This window comes from Podarcis pityusensis (assembly GCF_964106645.2).
Source record: "Podarcis pityusensis genome assembly, chromosome: 2".
Taxonomy (NCBI): domain Eukaryota; kingdom Metazoa; phylum Chordata; class Lepidosauria; order Squamata; family Lacertidae; genus Podarcis; species Podarcis pityusensis.
Window position 1 is genome coordinate 124,666,767 of NC_138029.1, and position 15,409 is coordinate 124,682,175.

The 15,409-nt window shown below is 41.7% G+C and overlaps 1 protein-coding gene and 1 pseudogene across 2 annotated transcripts in view; both read right to left on the reverse strand.

The window, feature by feature from the left end:
* Positions 1-12,244, reverse strand: part of LOC308465553 (vomeronasal type-2 receptor 26-like) — a 32,007-nt pseudogene extending 19,763 nt beyond the window's left edge. Inside the window, exons 1-2 of the transcript in view lie at positions 11,986-12,244; positions 10,487-10,778 (exon numbers count right to left, since the gene is read on the reverse strand). The product of the transcript in view is annotated as a vomeronasal type-2 receptor 26-like (transcript). The remainder of the gene's footprint in view (positions 1-10,486; positions 10,779-11,985) is intronic.
* Positions 2,778-9,046, reverse strand: LOC308471934 (vomeronasal type-2 receptor 26-like; the record flags this gene model as incomplete). Its single annotated transcript, XM_080996246.1, has 4 exons — positions 2,778-4,064; positions 4,503-4,629; positions 6,553-6,759; positions 8,318-9,046. 4 exons carry the CDS (start codon positions 9,044-9,046, stop codon positions 3,154-3,156), a joined length of 1,974 nt encoding a protein of 657 aa, XP_080852372.1. The 3' UTR covers positions 2,778-3,153.
* Positions 12,245-15,409: the final 3,165 nt, after the last annotated feature.

Below are 15,409 nucleotides of genomic sequence, written 5' to 3' on the forward strand. Positions count from 1 at the left end.
CAATGAGATCTCCTGGCCTGTAATAGTCTTCCTGGAGTTCAAAAGGCCTGGTCAAGAGACACTTGGTCCTCAGGGACATCTTGGTGGCAGCCTGAGGAAGGAGCAAAAAAACTAAAACCCAAATCATGGACGGCAGAAAGAGACCCTTGCCCAACTTGAACTTTGTACAGAATTAAGGGGCCACCAAATCCATAGGTCTCAGCCACGGATTCAGATCATTGGGGGAAATGACCAGACGTCGGAGTGTCTGTCCGGTATCTCACTCCCCCGCCTTGCAAGAGTTCAGGGCGTATTTATCACAATAATGTTTTGCTCTGGATTTCTTTGTTGCTGAGTTTCTGGGTGGAAATCCACTGGGATTCAGCAAGAATGACTGTTATTTTGTTAATTCCAGGAGAGAGAAACAATCCCAACTTCCGGAGAATCTCTTTGGAGCTTGATGGGAAGAAACACATGTTTTGTATTGCTCACTGGGATGCATGGGCTCGGGGATTTGGCCGTAATATATTGGGGGTGGGTGTTTTTCAATAATAATACTAATAATTCCTCAGGAATACTGGACTATATTTGCTTATATATATATATATATATATATATATATATATATGAATAAATTATTTTATGTAATATATAGTATGTATTATTATTATATATATATATATATTTATATATATATATATATATATATATATATATATATATATATAACACATCGTGTGTGTGTGTGTATGATATCTATCTATCTAGTCTCTCTTTTTTCCTCTCTTTCTTTCTCTCTCCCTCCATATTTGACATCTGAGGAGATGGCATCTAAATGGGTAATGGAAAGCCACATTGGTTTCTCTTAGAGACTCCCCTCAGAATTCTTTTAACCAGGCTTGCCATGTTTCAAAAAATAAAAACCAGCACACCCTGATGTCTGCAATTTTTTGATACTTCTCTAAGATCCAGGACAAAGCGCCGCCTTTCAGAAATTCCCCCTGGATGTCAATTTCACCTCTGAAATCCCGGCAATGTCTGGGAAAATCCGGACATTAGGTGTTTCAATTATACACCAATGTGTGTGTTGCCTTGGAATGTTACCCCACATACATGGGGGACTGCCTGTAGTATAAAAAACAAACTAATCTACATAAAAATAAAAATGAAACAAGGAAAAGAAAAGAAAAGAAAAGAGTAAGATAGAAGAAAATACAAAGCCCTCTCTCAAAGGAGTCACACAGGGTCTTTCACACAGGCCAGCCATCACCTTCATGTGCCTCACTAAACCAGAGTAGAGGACGTAAACAAAAGAAAACAAAACATAAGCAAAAGCAAACCAGAGAAAAAGAAATAAGAAGAAACTGGAAGAGAACAAGAATTTCAAAAGAAAAAGAAAAAAGAGGGAAGAGAGAAAGAAATAGAGTGGACTTCCGATTCTCCGTCCATCGATTATATCTTTAAAAGCTATTCAGAATATTTGAAGTGCTCACTCCAGGATGGTACCCATGTTCACTAGGCAATATTTCCCCAATCTTCAGACAACTCAAGTTCATTCATTTCCCCTTCCACACAAAAAGTTAAAGGGGGCTCTCCAATTGTTATTATTGCTAAATGTCAATATTAGTCTCCGGTATGATGGAAAAGGGGATGACAGAGGATGAAATGGTTGGACAGTGTTGTCGAAGCTACCAGCATGAGTTTGATCAAACTGCGGGAGGCAGTGGAAGACAGAAGTGCCTGGCATGCTCTGGTCCATGGAGTCACGAAGAGTCAGACACGACTAAACGACTAAACAACAACAACAACAACAATGATGATTTTATTAGGAGTTTAAATTGTTTATAATTAAAAACATTGGGATCATGCCACTTACGGTCCTCAAATTTTCAACAATCAATAACTTGAATGCTTAACAGGCTGACCTATTCAATATCTCAAAGGAAGGAAGGAGAAAATCAACATGCACGTTAAACACATTTAGTCTGTAAAATGAACACAGTTCAAGTAATACAAACTTTTCAAGGATCTGCAAAACATTCATAAAAGCTCTCCAATAAAAGCTTGCCCAACCAGGCTCCCTCAAGATATTACTCAACTTCAACTCCCATCATTCCTGACCATAGGCTGCTGGGAGACCAGAGAATGTTGGAAGGGAGACAAAATACCAACTAAAATGGAGAGGCAGACAAAATTATTTGATTATGTAGAATTGGCAAAGATACCAAAAAAGCGGGTATAGAGTGGCTGGGGTATAAATAACAAATTATTATTATTATTATTATTATTATTATTATTATTATTATTATCATCATTATTACTACAGGAAAAAATCAGAAACCAGACAAACCAAAAGTTTAACAAATAATGGGATACATACAGATTATATTTAAAAGAAGATTGTTCACATATGAAATCTTTGACATGCTTTGATTAACTTCTGCAATGTTATATGCTATAAAGATTATAGCTAATTTATGATAAGTTAAAGGTCATACAATATGCAGTCAACAAGGAAACCAAGGACCCATACTGAGGGTGATGGAAGTCTCAAGGTATGGAAGAACTTTATTTTATATGTAACATTATTATTATTTTGCATTTGATGTGATTTTCTTTGGTTGTTTTTGTGGTGTATGGATTCAATATTTTAAATCAATATAGATTAAATTGCAGAGAATGTTGATTCAGGTGGTTGTTTCATGCTTACATTTGATCTAGCAAGAAACGTGGTCTCCCTACTTCCAGCAGAATTAAGTAAAATAATTACTCATCTTAGTCTTGCAGGTGATGTGCTCCCCAAAGAACGGGACACAAACTTAAAGGAAGGGCTGGTGGTGGAACCCATCTCATGACCAGGCCTAATAAAAAACACTACTAGGAGATTTTGAACTATTCTGGGGCAATTGGTGGCAGTGAATTAATGACAGAAAGACAGGTATGTGTATTTGTGTGTGAAAACAAGTGAGGCTAAGGGAAGCAGGATCCCTGACAGGGATCTTGCTGGATCTGTTCATCACTTAATACCTGTTGGGATGCACACTGCAGTCTGAGGAAGGTGCTTGGACACACAAACATGCCTACTGGAGCCTTCTGAAAAATAATAAACCCAGTGATTAGTAAGTAAGCTGTGGTTCCAGTCCAGATACTGGTGAGACATTCTAGCATTAAGATTCAAATGCCATGCTTATTTTTTGTGGTCAGGTGCTCCTTCATATTCAGATCAGGCCTCAGTATAATAATATAGCACTTGGGAATGAAAATACAGCCTAGCAGCCCAGCACTGGAAGCCAAGATAGAGAAGACCTGCACAGCTACCATGTATTTCCCCTTGGTGCTCAGGTAGGTGGGCACAAAGGACACCCAAACACTGCAGAAGACCAGCATGCTGAAGGTGATCAGCTTGGCTTCATTGAAGGCCCCAGGCAGCTTCCTGGCTAGGAAAGCCACCGTGAAGCAGATGGCAGCCAGGAAGCCCATGTAGCCCAGGGCACCATAGAACATGGCCACAGACCCTTCGTTGCATTGCAGGATGATCTCCCCAGGCTGGGAGTGCATGTCAGAGTCGGGGAATGGTGGCGAGATCCCCAGCCAGATCATGCAGATGACAACTTGGACACAGGAACAGGAAATGACAATGGAGTTTGCCAAACCCTTCCCCAGCCATCTCCTCACCCTGTTCCCTGGCTTAGTGGCCAGGAAGGCCAGAACCACAGTGATGGTTTTTGCTAAGACTGAAGAGACAGCAGTTGAGAAAATGATGCTGAATGCAATTTGTCGGAAAAGGCAAGTTGCTTTCCTTGGCCAGCCAATGAAGAGGAAGGAGGACAAAAAGGAGAGCAAGAGGGAAATGAGGAGGATGTAGGAGAGGTCCCTGTTGTTAGCTTTGACTATGGGAGTTTCCTTGTATTTAACGAAAATTCCAAACACAATGCCTGTGGTTAAGGATAAGAAGAGGGTAAGGGATGTCAGGAGGATTCCCAAACATTCTTCATAGGACAGGAAGGTTATTGCTTTGGGGACACATTGATTCTGCTCCTTCTTTGGATGCTGATCTTCTGGACATCTGGTGCATTCATCAGCATCTGCATAGAGGAAATGAGACTTCAGTATCCTGACATCAGTCACCTACAATGGTCTGAGTGCTGTTACAATTGAGGGGGAATGCTGGGCATGTGGGAGAGAGCATGAAACAACACTGTTTTATTGGGAAGGAAAGAAGCAAATGTTCACTGGTAGAGAAGTCCCAATCCTTGACCTTATCACCAAGAAAGGATCTTGTGGAGCATGACTAAAGAAACTTTGTCCATGAGATGTTTAAAAGCTGCTTCTGTTAAGACTAGACCAGGGATGGGAACTTCTAGCTGCTGGGTCAAACTTGGCCCAGTTGGTCTCCACCTTTGGTGATGTTGTTTTTGTCAATTGTCTGGTGGGTAAGGGTGGGGCTTCAAAGGAATACTGTGGAGTTTAAGCAAGGCAGGCTGTAATCTGCCAATCAGCTGACGGGTGATATCCTGTCCTACCTTCCCGAGTGGATATTGTCCCTTCTAAGCAGGGAGCACAATCATAGCAGCATGGAGGCCTCCCTTCTTGAATCTTCCTGGCATTTCCAGGGTGACAGCTCTGCGTGCATCTTGCACGAGGCATGGTCTAGACATGAAGAGAAAGTGTTAGGAGCATTTGTACCTGTGGAAGCAGATCAAAGTGTTTTGGAAGGGTCCCGTAAAAAGGCATCTTTGCTTCCAATGGCCCTAAGAGACCCCAGGCCCTATTTTGGAGAGATTACTTTCCTTTTTCTTTTCTTCAGAGCAACATGGCAGACAAACTTTTTGGTTTATCTGATTCTTTCCCTCAGCACTGCTCTGTCACTTTTCTATGCATACACGCAATCAAGGTAAACAAGATTAATTTCATTTCACTTTTAATTTGTATACCGCCAGCTGAAAACCACAACAAAATAGACAGCAAAGATCGCACACATAATAACAGTGTGATCCAATGCACAAAGGTCACAATAACTTTAAAATAAACAACTTGCCTCTAATAAGACTTTAGGGGAATTTAGGGGAATCTGGCCTCCTGAAAACTCATAACTGTATGTTTGCCAGCCTCTGAATTTTTAAATCCCTTTGTGCCTGGATGCTTGGCATTCAGTCTACTGGTAGTTTAGGAATGGAGCTGAAAGTGACCAGCATGCTCTTCTGAGGTCTGGGAGATTCTCAGAGAGAGTGTGGGCCACTTTGACAGTAAATCACAAAGGTGTAGGTTGAACTCAGTAAGCCTTGCATCACATTAAGGTTGGGCTGTTATGTATCTTTATATTAAAGACAACATAATTTACATATTTATTATAACAATATCAGACCTGAAAATACTTAGAAACTTGTTCAGCCTTATATTCTTGAACACTGTAGTGGCATTGGTCATACCGAGAACTAAACTCTCACATAAGGCTGTTTACAACATTTGATTAGAGTGTTTCCATAAGACACTTGTCATGTAGCTTGAGTGCTGGGGTCACTGGCTTTGGAAGCTTTTAAAAAAAAAAAACTGCTTTGGTGCACCCCAGGTTCCCTCCCACCCAGGGCTGCAGGAGTAAGAAGAAAGGTCGTGGTAGTAACTACCGGAGGGTAAGACCCACTGGCCTCACTGCAGGGCTGTTGTGTTGCTGTTGGGCAACAAAGTGAGTGTAGGAAGCCCTCTTAAACACTCCCCTCCCCACTTCATTTGAGAGAGCACCAAGTTGGGGCAAGCTGTTCTACTCTGCTTTGGAAAGTCTCCTGTTCCCTGCGACATTTTATACAGTCTTACTCAAGATTGTACTCCATTAAGCACAGTGGTACTTAGTTCCAGGGAAGTGTTCGTAAGCATACACTCAAAGCCTCATCTATATTATGCTTTATTGTTATTATTATTTACTGAATTTGTATACCACCTTATACGGGTTTCAGGGCAGTGCACAGGATAAAATAACAGTATAAAAACACAAAAATACATAATAAAAATAAAAATATAAACAACCCAATAACCTCCCCCCCCCCCGCCGCCAATTGAACATGATATTAGTGTCAGGAGCTCGTCCTACACTCGAGTAGGACCCTGGCAAAGACACATGCCCGACTGGCATGTTCCCTCTCTCCTGGTCAATCGTTCGGGAGCTTCAAAAGCTTTCTTCAGCCAGAACATCACAGCGACCGATGCCAACAGACATCGGCATACTTAGGGATCCGCAGAGTCTTTGCAGCTTGCATAACAGACCTCGGCAACTCAGCATTTTGGCTAATCTACTTTATTTACATATAAACACACACGGAGCACTGCAACATGGCTCCCTCTCTCTCTAGCACCAGACAGCAAAGAGGAAAAGAACAAAGGCCAATAGTCCCATTTCACGGAACACAGTAACACAAACATCCTGTCTCCGTCACTTCCCACTCTGTGGAGTCAAAACATACACCGTCATGTCATATACAAAAATCCTATGACTGCAATCACGGAGAAGGAATTCTAACAATTAGCACATAGTAAAATGACAAAAATTTAAGCCACCTTCTCAAACAGCTTGGGCCATACAATTGCTTCCTTGTTAATGGTGATCTTTTGATTTGAAGCTGTCTGTCTCTCTATTTTCCCAATTTTCACTCTTCCACGAGAGTTGTTAGGAAAGAGCACCCAATTCACGATATCGAAGTCAACAGCCAGTGCCCCATTTTCATCCAAGTACTGTCCATCAGCTGAAGTATTAGAATAAAGATGCACTTCTTTCAAGAATGGATGAAGCTATGACGAAAGAGGAAGCTGTGATCTGGACTCATAGAGACTGTGATTTATTTTTAGGTCCCCTCATTCTGCTTCAACATTTAGGGGAGACCAAAATCATCATTATTACATACATCAGGAAAGGTTAAGTAAGAGTTTTGGAATAGATGTAAAGATTAATCAAGATGGATTTATTAAAGGAATCTGTATAAAGAGGCCTATCCAGTGGCGCCGGTCAGAGATTATAAGGAAGGTTAGAGGGGGGAAGCACTGATTGGAGATTTCTTCCATTTGTCTTAGTTTTGGAGTTGAAATGGCAAGCTTGCAAGGGGATAGACACAGATAGATACAGATACAGATACAGATACAGATACAGATACAGATACAGATACAGATACAGATACAGATACAGATACAGATACAGATACAGATATAGATGATATAGATATACTAGAACAGTAGTGTTTGCATCCATAAAGTAATTCATTCATGTTTTTTGGAGTTAGGTCTATTCCTGGTCTTCTAATTAAAGCCTGAAAAAATAATAATCTGCCCCTATATTCTTATTATATGCAGATTCGACATGTTTTGCCCTTTCAAAGCTGCACTGATTTGGGGACTGTTTCTGTTGTGCTGCTCCTGCAACTCTGGTATTCCCTTGCCCTAGATGGCAGAAACTCTGATGGATTTCTGCCAGTACTTGAAAACAATGCTATTGGATTATTTTAACACTCATTCATATTTTCTGCTCCTATCAGGCGTACCAGTGGTATCTTGGTTCTCAAACTTAATCTGTTCTGGAAGTCCGTTCGACTCCTGAAACAATTAAAAAACCAAGGCGTGGCTACCGATTGGCTGCAGGAGCTTCCTGAATTCAAGTGGAAGCTGCATCAGACGTTCAGCTGCCAAAAAACGTTCACAAACCGGAACACTTACTTCTGGGTTTGCAGCGTTCACGAGCCAATTTGTTCGGCAACTAAGCCGTTCGGGAGCCAAGGTACCACTGTATTCCTGAAAATCTCTCTCAGATCCTGCTGATGTGATGAAGAGTGGATTATACCTAGAAACACACACACACACACACACACACACACACACACACATACATACATCCCTGCTATGCTTGACTCTGAATGCATGATACTGGGGAAAGGGGCATAACTCAGTTGCTAGAGCATCTGCCTTGTATGTGAAAGGTCCCAGGTTTAACCCCCAATTTCATTTCCAGTTACCCCTGGGAAAGATAACCATCCAGAAAAAGTGGAGGACTGCTGCCCATCAATCAATAAGAGACAATACTAAGCAAGAGAGAGAGCCACATTCTGACTTAGAGTAAGTCATTCAACTTGTTTTTATTATTGGTTGTTAGCCGCCCTGAGCCCAGCCTTGGCTGGGGAAGGCGGGGTATAAATAAAATTTATTATTTATTATTAAGGCAGCCTCCTATGTTTCTGCTGCTAGTCATTGTAGACAGGACTGAACTAGATGGATCACTGGTTTGACTTGGTATAATGCAACTTCTTAGGCGATTCTAGGGCTGGGGAAATGAACTGCAGTTTGCAAAAGGGAATGGACATACCTGCCATGGTTGTAGCCTTAGAAGTTCCAACCTGTCTCCTCCACCCACCACTGGAATCTGCTTTGATGTGGACAAATACGCTTTGTTTAAGGCCTGAGCCACGACGTGGACACTATAGTAATTGATGTAGCTGTCTTGGGACTGGATTCTTTCAATCTCTTCCTGGGGCAACACCCCTAGATTCTCGTTCTCCCTGCATCTTTTCCAATCCCTCACAGACAATACATGCTTTGAATATGCACAATCGAATCCTTTCCCCCAGGTAGTAGAATACACTGGCTCATAGTAGTCATATTTTGTCCTTTTTTTGGTCTTCATTACAAAGGACAAAGAACCATGGGCATACCGGAAGGCTTCAGTCTCATATAAGAATATTGTGTTTGGAATAGCTGTGGTTATCCAGACTTTCCCCCCAGTTTGTATCCTTTCAAGGAATGATTCTACCTCTATGATTATATAAAGTCCATCTTGAAAGTCTGCATAGTAAACAAAGACATTGACTTGTCTCCACATGGCAGGTGCTTCATGGGGTATCCACTGCCAAGTTTGGAGTTGTACTTTTTTTGAGAAGGCAACACAAATCTCGTTGCTGGTCATCAGAGGGGTCAAAGTGCTCAGGAACATTTCTCCATTATCATTGTCTGGAGCAAAGAGTCCAATCCATGTCCACCTGAAAAGCTGGAGGAGTTGGACTATCCCCATGTACTGAGTTTCTTCATTTGGGGCCATTTGGTAAACAAAAGGAAATTGGGCTTTATCGGGAAGAACAAAGCCATAACTGAGCTGTTAAGGAAAGGAAAAGAGACCGAGCTTTTGTTCTTCAGGAGAACCTTTGGGTACTCCTATGTGAAAGATGATGATCAATTTAATTAGCATTAACTTCAAGGATTTTAGAAATAATAGAATAGTATAACTTTTTTATTTAAGCATTTTCTATACTGCTTAACTGCAATAGCCTCTGAACATTTTACAAAGATGCAATACAAAAATTAATACTAACACTACTAATAATAGTCTGTCCCCATCAATGGTGTAGCCACAATGGAGCTTCTAGACTAGGTCCAAATAAATTGCATTGCAATAATCAAGACTTCAGGATTCCAATGCAATGATCACCATGTCCATACTATACATTAGTGTCACAATGAACGGTAGATTCTTATCTGCTGCAGCCTTCACCCACCTTCACAGCCATTGTAACATACCACTTGTTATCTTGAAATTGAAATACTTTATTGTCACTTGTACAACTTATATACAGTGAGATTACACGAGCATCCCCCAGTCAGCTCTCTTAGTCTTAATAGCTCTGGTTTGCTGATGCACACCCACCAAACCCGAAAGTCAGTTGCCCTGTTGTTATCTTTTCATTCAGCAGCCTGACAGCCCATGGATAGAAGCTGTTCTTTACCCTGTTGGTGCGACTAATCATGCTTCTATATCTTCTGCCTGAGGGCAGGAGATCAAGAAATGCCGGCCAGGGTGTGAATCATCCCTGAGAATTTTCCTCACTCTCCTGAGGCAAAGTTCTTCCACTATTTCATCCACCTCCTCTGCCATTAAGGACTTCTTGGATCATTCTTTGTCTAGCTCCTCCCCACGGTCCTTACCACCTTAGGTGACCCTAGTGGGAGTATGAAACTCCTGATGGCTTCGCTCACAAGGGCCATGGGAATGTGAAAGCCCACTCACCACGACAAGGTGATGATCCAGCAAGTGAGCCAACTCTTCATACACATGATCCATCAGGGTGACCAGGGCTGATTCAATCCTAGCACTGCACCTGAACCCAGACTGAAACGGATCCTTGAAAGTAATATCCTCCAGAAACCCACAAGCATGATTTGAGCGCAAGAGCATTCTCTCCTTATGTGGTTTCCAGAAACTGGTATTAAGAAGAATCACTGCCTCTAAGTGTGAGGGCAGAGCACAGCCATCATGACCTTTCCTCCATGAATTTATTTGATCCTTTTCTTAAAGCCATCCAAGTTGGTGGCCACCACTACCTCCAGTGGGAGCAAGGTCCATCATTTAACTATGCTTTCACTTCATGAAAAGCAGTGTTTGTACAATGATGTGATGTACAAAGCAACGTGAGCAGTAAAATCAGTTACATTATCCTAAGAATAACATGTTGTTGGGTGTGTCTGACTTGAACCTACTTCTTACCTGTGGGATTTTGTAGATGCCCAGCATGTTTGCAATGTGCATGGAGATGTCGGATTTCCCCCCTTCAAGAATAGCCAGCAGATTTTTCCATCTTCCACAGCTATAGTTTGGAATGTTGATTTCTCCACCCGCAAGGAGGTCGGTCAAGCCATCAGAAGTTGTTCTTCCATCAAAAAAGGTATCATAGATGCTGTAGCCAAGGGTGATGTTGGTTAAGAGCTGGGGGTTATGATTTATCTCCTGAACGGCAAGTGGGAAGGAAAGAATGTACCAATCTCTCCCAATCACCCAACTGCAAAAAAAGTGTGTCACATTGTCACCCTCAATTCAGTGAAAATGAAAGTCACATTGCTCTGGGATAGCTCAGATGGCACAGAAACCTAATCTCAAGGTTGCCAGAACCTTAATCAGCCCTTTTCTGTAGACCTCCTTGGCTGCTCCACCAGAACCAGTGGTTGATAGCTGTCAGTTTATCAAAGGACCACTCCAGGCATTATATATCTCACAAAAATTGGTCACCAGATAATGATTTACATGTCTGTAGTGGGACTCTGGGAAGAGCATATCCTCACAATATCCAAGGAGTTTTAGGGATGCTGGGCTATGCTGAGCACCTGAGGAAAAGTCCATGAAGTCAAACTGAACCCCCAGGCTGCTTTGCACCTGCCTAAGCATAGTAGACTACAGTTGCATAGATTACATTGTGCCTGGGGGGAAAGGAGTCATGCAATTCTCTCCAACTGTCGTTGCACCCAGTTATAAAGGAGGAGCCTGACTTTCATAGTGGAAGGAGAGTTGCCTTATCATTTGCTGTTTTCCATGAGCGAAGCAGCCTCTCCTCTATCTCCCAACAAGGGCAGTGAGTCAATCCTGGGACACTAATTATGTGAATAAACTTCCAGGAGATTATTCTAGATTGAAAGTGGGAAAACTCTCCACTTTTCATGCCAAGGAACATGGACTGAGCATTCAACCTTCCCCAAGGGTCCATGATATACACTGAGAAAATTAATTTCACTTTACTCACTATGGAAAAACCACAATTCAAACATGCCCCACAGTATTTGCTACATTATCATCATCATCATTATTTGAAAAAGTTAAGTTTAGGGTACTGTCAATGAATTTATTAATTAAATAACATCGTAAAACACGCTGAAACACTGCTTTTCACCAAATGAGAAGACTTATAGAAATCTAAGAAGCAACATTCCATTAATGTTTAGAGTCCAAGAAAGGCCACTCCTAGCTTCCATAAGTTTCATATCAGAGGTGAGAAAGCAAGGAGGGCACTCGTTGCTTTTGTTTAAAGTTATACTCCTACCCAGATTTTCCAAATATTTGAACTCCTCAGTGGTCATGGTGCTCAGAATTAAAGGGAAACAAGCCAACAAAAATGGGATAGTGATCTATCAGGGGGTACCAGAAATGAGCCTGGTATAAGAGGAGAATTGGAGAGTAGGTAGGAAGCAGAAATACAGCAGTAGAGCATTACTTACGACTCAAGCCTGCTTAAGGGGGTGCTGGAAAAGGAGAAGGGATATTGACCTCCAATTAATCCTGAAGATACGACTCCAGCAATGAGGTGGTCTCCTGGCCGGTAATAATTCACAGCAAGATTTTTATCCTGGATGAGATTCAGCTGGCATTTTGCCTTCTGCTGCACCCCAGAGGTTGCAAGAGGCAGGAGCAGGAGCAACATTATCATTCTTGGTCTCTCTGCTACACTTCCCTCCTGACTGGTCCTCCCAAATCCATAGCCAGTTGATCAGAAGAAACCCCAAACACTTGAACGACAGAGGTTGCAGTGATGTGACAAATGCAGCTCTGGCTTCAGGGCCAAAGGGAACGGACCATAGCTCAGAGGTAGAGCATCTATTTTGCACTCAGAATGTGTCAGTTTCAATCCCTGCTAACTTCTCTAGGTAGGGTAGGAACAGAACCATAGAACCATAGAACTGTAGAGTCATCTAGTCCAACCCCCTGCAATGCAGGAATCTCAACTAAAGCATCCATGACGGATGTCCATCCAAACCCCTGCTTAAAAACCTCCAGGAAAGGAGACTCCACAACCTAGAACACAGATTCCTATTTTCCGATTAAGCTTTACAGAGACCTATCTTTCTCCATCTCCCGCTCCATATCTTGGCCCCAAGGACTCTGTAGCACACGATATATTTTATGCATGAAATTTTTCAGGCACAGTGCAGTAAATTACCTCCTGCTGCCCTTGATTGTGATGTTTACATAATTGTTACCAAAGGCAATATTTGAAGGGTGGACTCTGGGGATTGTGGTTCTGATAATTGTAAAAGGAAGAACAATCCCATTCAGAACTTTATGGGAGCAGGAGAAAAATAGGTTTACTCAAGATTCTGTATTTACTGAAATGTAATGCACGCATTTTTTGGACAAATTACGTCGTGAAATTAGGGTGCACATTAGATTTGATGGCGCATCTACATTTGCCAACAAATGCTTTTTTGGTTTCAAGGTTTTGAAAATTGAGGTGCACATGAGATTCGATGGCATATTAGATTCGCGTAAATATGGTACTGACATGGTTCATGGAGGGAGAAAGTTGATCAGGCTAAAGGCTCACAAAGTCCAGCATTCTGTTTCCTTTAAAAAAAATAAAAATCTTTATTAATTTTCACATAAACAAATATACATGAATTACATAACATACATAACAAAAAAAACACTACAAATGAATAAAAACAATAAAGTAAGAAAGGATAAAGAAACAGACATAAACAAATATGATATATTACACTTACATGACAGATTAAAATATATAACTTCCAATAATTCTCATTATACTACTTATCTGTATTCTTTGCACAGATTCATATTATTTTGTTTTGTGTATTTATATATATAATCCAATATAATATTTTATGTATTTCTTGCTTACCAGTATCACTCTACTTCTGCAAGTATCTTATTGTTCGTACAGTACGATTTTAGATATTCTTTGAATGTTTTCCATTCCCTATATACCTTCTGGTTTGACATTCCTCTAATTTTTTCCAGTCAGTTTTGCTAGTTGCAGGTATTCTATCATAAGAGTTCAGCATTCTGTTTCCATAATGGGCAAGCAGGTGCCTCAATGGGAAGCTCACAAGAAGGAGCTTCTATACTTGTGAATTCTCCACTCAGAGGCATCCCACCTCCAACAGTGGAGGGATAACATAGCCATAAGGACTAGTAGCTGACGACAGCCATATCTGTTTCCATGAATTTGTCTAAGTCTCTCCTTTTATTTTAAACAAAATTAATACAGCACTTTATTATAGACAGACCCTCTGAGTTGCTTACAAAAACCAACTAAAAAATTAAAACTCAATGAAAGACAAAGCTGCAAACATATATTTTGAAGATTCGAAGTATAGTTCAAATAAACAGTTATGCTAAATGTTATGTACTGAAGTTCTCACCCTGGGCCAGCAGGGGGATACTGTAGATAGTTATGCAAATAAGGGATTGAAAGTGACGTTCAGTGATTGGATAGTTTTAGAAAGTTGTTACAGTAACATTGTACTGGAGCTCTATATAAGCAGGCTGGCTGAACCCTTCAGTTCAGTTCTGTCCTGGCCTGTGAATAAACAAGAGCTGTTTGAAGAATCACTGTGTCGTCTGATATGTTCACCCACAACTTAACACTAAACGTAGATTAAAGAACATGCAAATTTCTAAACATCCCAATAGGCTTCATTAAACCAAAATGGTTCTGTCAGGTGCTGGAAAGAATTCAGCTAAAGTGTCAAAAGGCAAGGAGTTCCAAAGTACATGTGTTGCCACGCTTAAGGATCAACAACTTACAAGGGCAGAATGAGTATGATGTAGCCCTTGTAACAATGCCAGTTCCACAGTTTGAAGCAGATGAGAGAATAAAGGTTGGGTAAGGCGATACCTCACATAAAATGGCCCAAAGCTCTTAAGGGCTTTGGTGACACATTGAATATCAGACCACTAACAAAAGAGCAAGCAGTGAAGTTCTCTCAGCAGAGCTGTTATATACTATAGAGTTGACAGACCATCAGCATTCCCTGTCTGTTCATCAAGCCCAGCAAACCCTCTTAACCCACCCCAAGGTTTTTTTTGTTAAAGCAGGTGATGCTTTTATGGACAATAGCAACAACACACAGCCCTTTGACCCCACTGGCAGGCCTGTGCTGACTACCCAGTTGATCTGAATATGGTCCTGTCCACCCAGCTAACACATCCAAGTTTCAGCAATGCAGCCCAGGTCAGCCCCTGCACCTAGGATTACGGTGTGGATGTCTATGGTCTTACTTTGGACTGGACTGGCATTGAAGAACAGCATCACCAGATCAAATATATCTGAGGGGTCACCTAACAACTTTCAGGATCTTTAAAAAACTATAGTTCTCATTATTTTTTGGGGGGGGGGCCAAAAGTGTTGGTATAAGAGTGTTTTCAGTGTATTATGTGGAGGCAACTCTGTCATTGGGACGCGGGTGGCGCTGTGGGTAAAACCTCAGCGCCTAGGGCTTGCCGATCACATGGTCGGCGGTTCGAATCCCCACGACGGGGTGAGCTCCCGTCGTTCGGTCCCAGCTCCTGCCCACCTAGCAGTTCGAAAGCACCCCTAAGTGCAAGTAGATAAATAGGTACCGCTTTATAGCGGGAAGGTAAACGGCATTTCCGTGTGCTGCGCTGGTGCTGGCTCGCCAGAGCAGCTTCGTCACGCTGGCCACGTGACCCAGAAGTGTCTCCGGACAGTGCTGGCCCCCGGCCTCTTAAGTGCTTAAGTAAGATGGGCGCACAACCCTAGAGTCGGACACGGGCAGGGGTACCTTTACCTTTACCTTTACCTAACTCTGTCATGTGCCAAGGTGAAGCTTTGGGAAACACACAATGGTGAGCTCTCTAGTGCAAGAGGTTCACGTACATGAT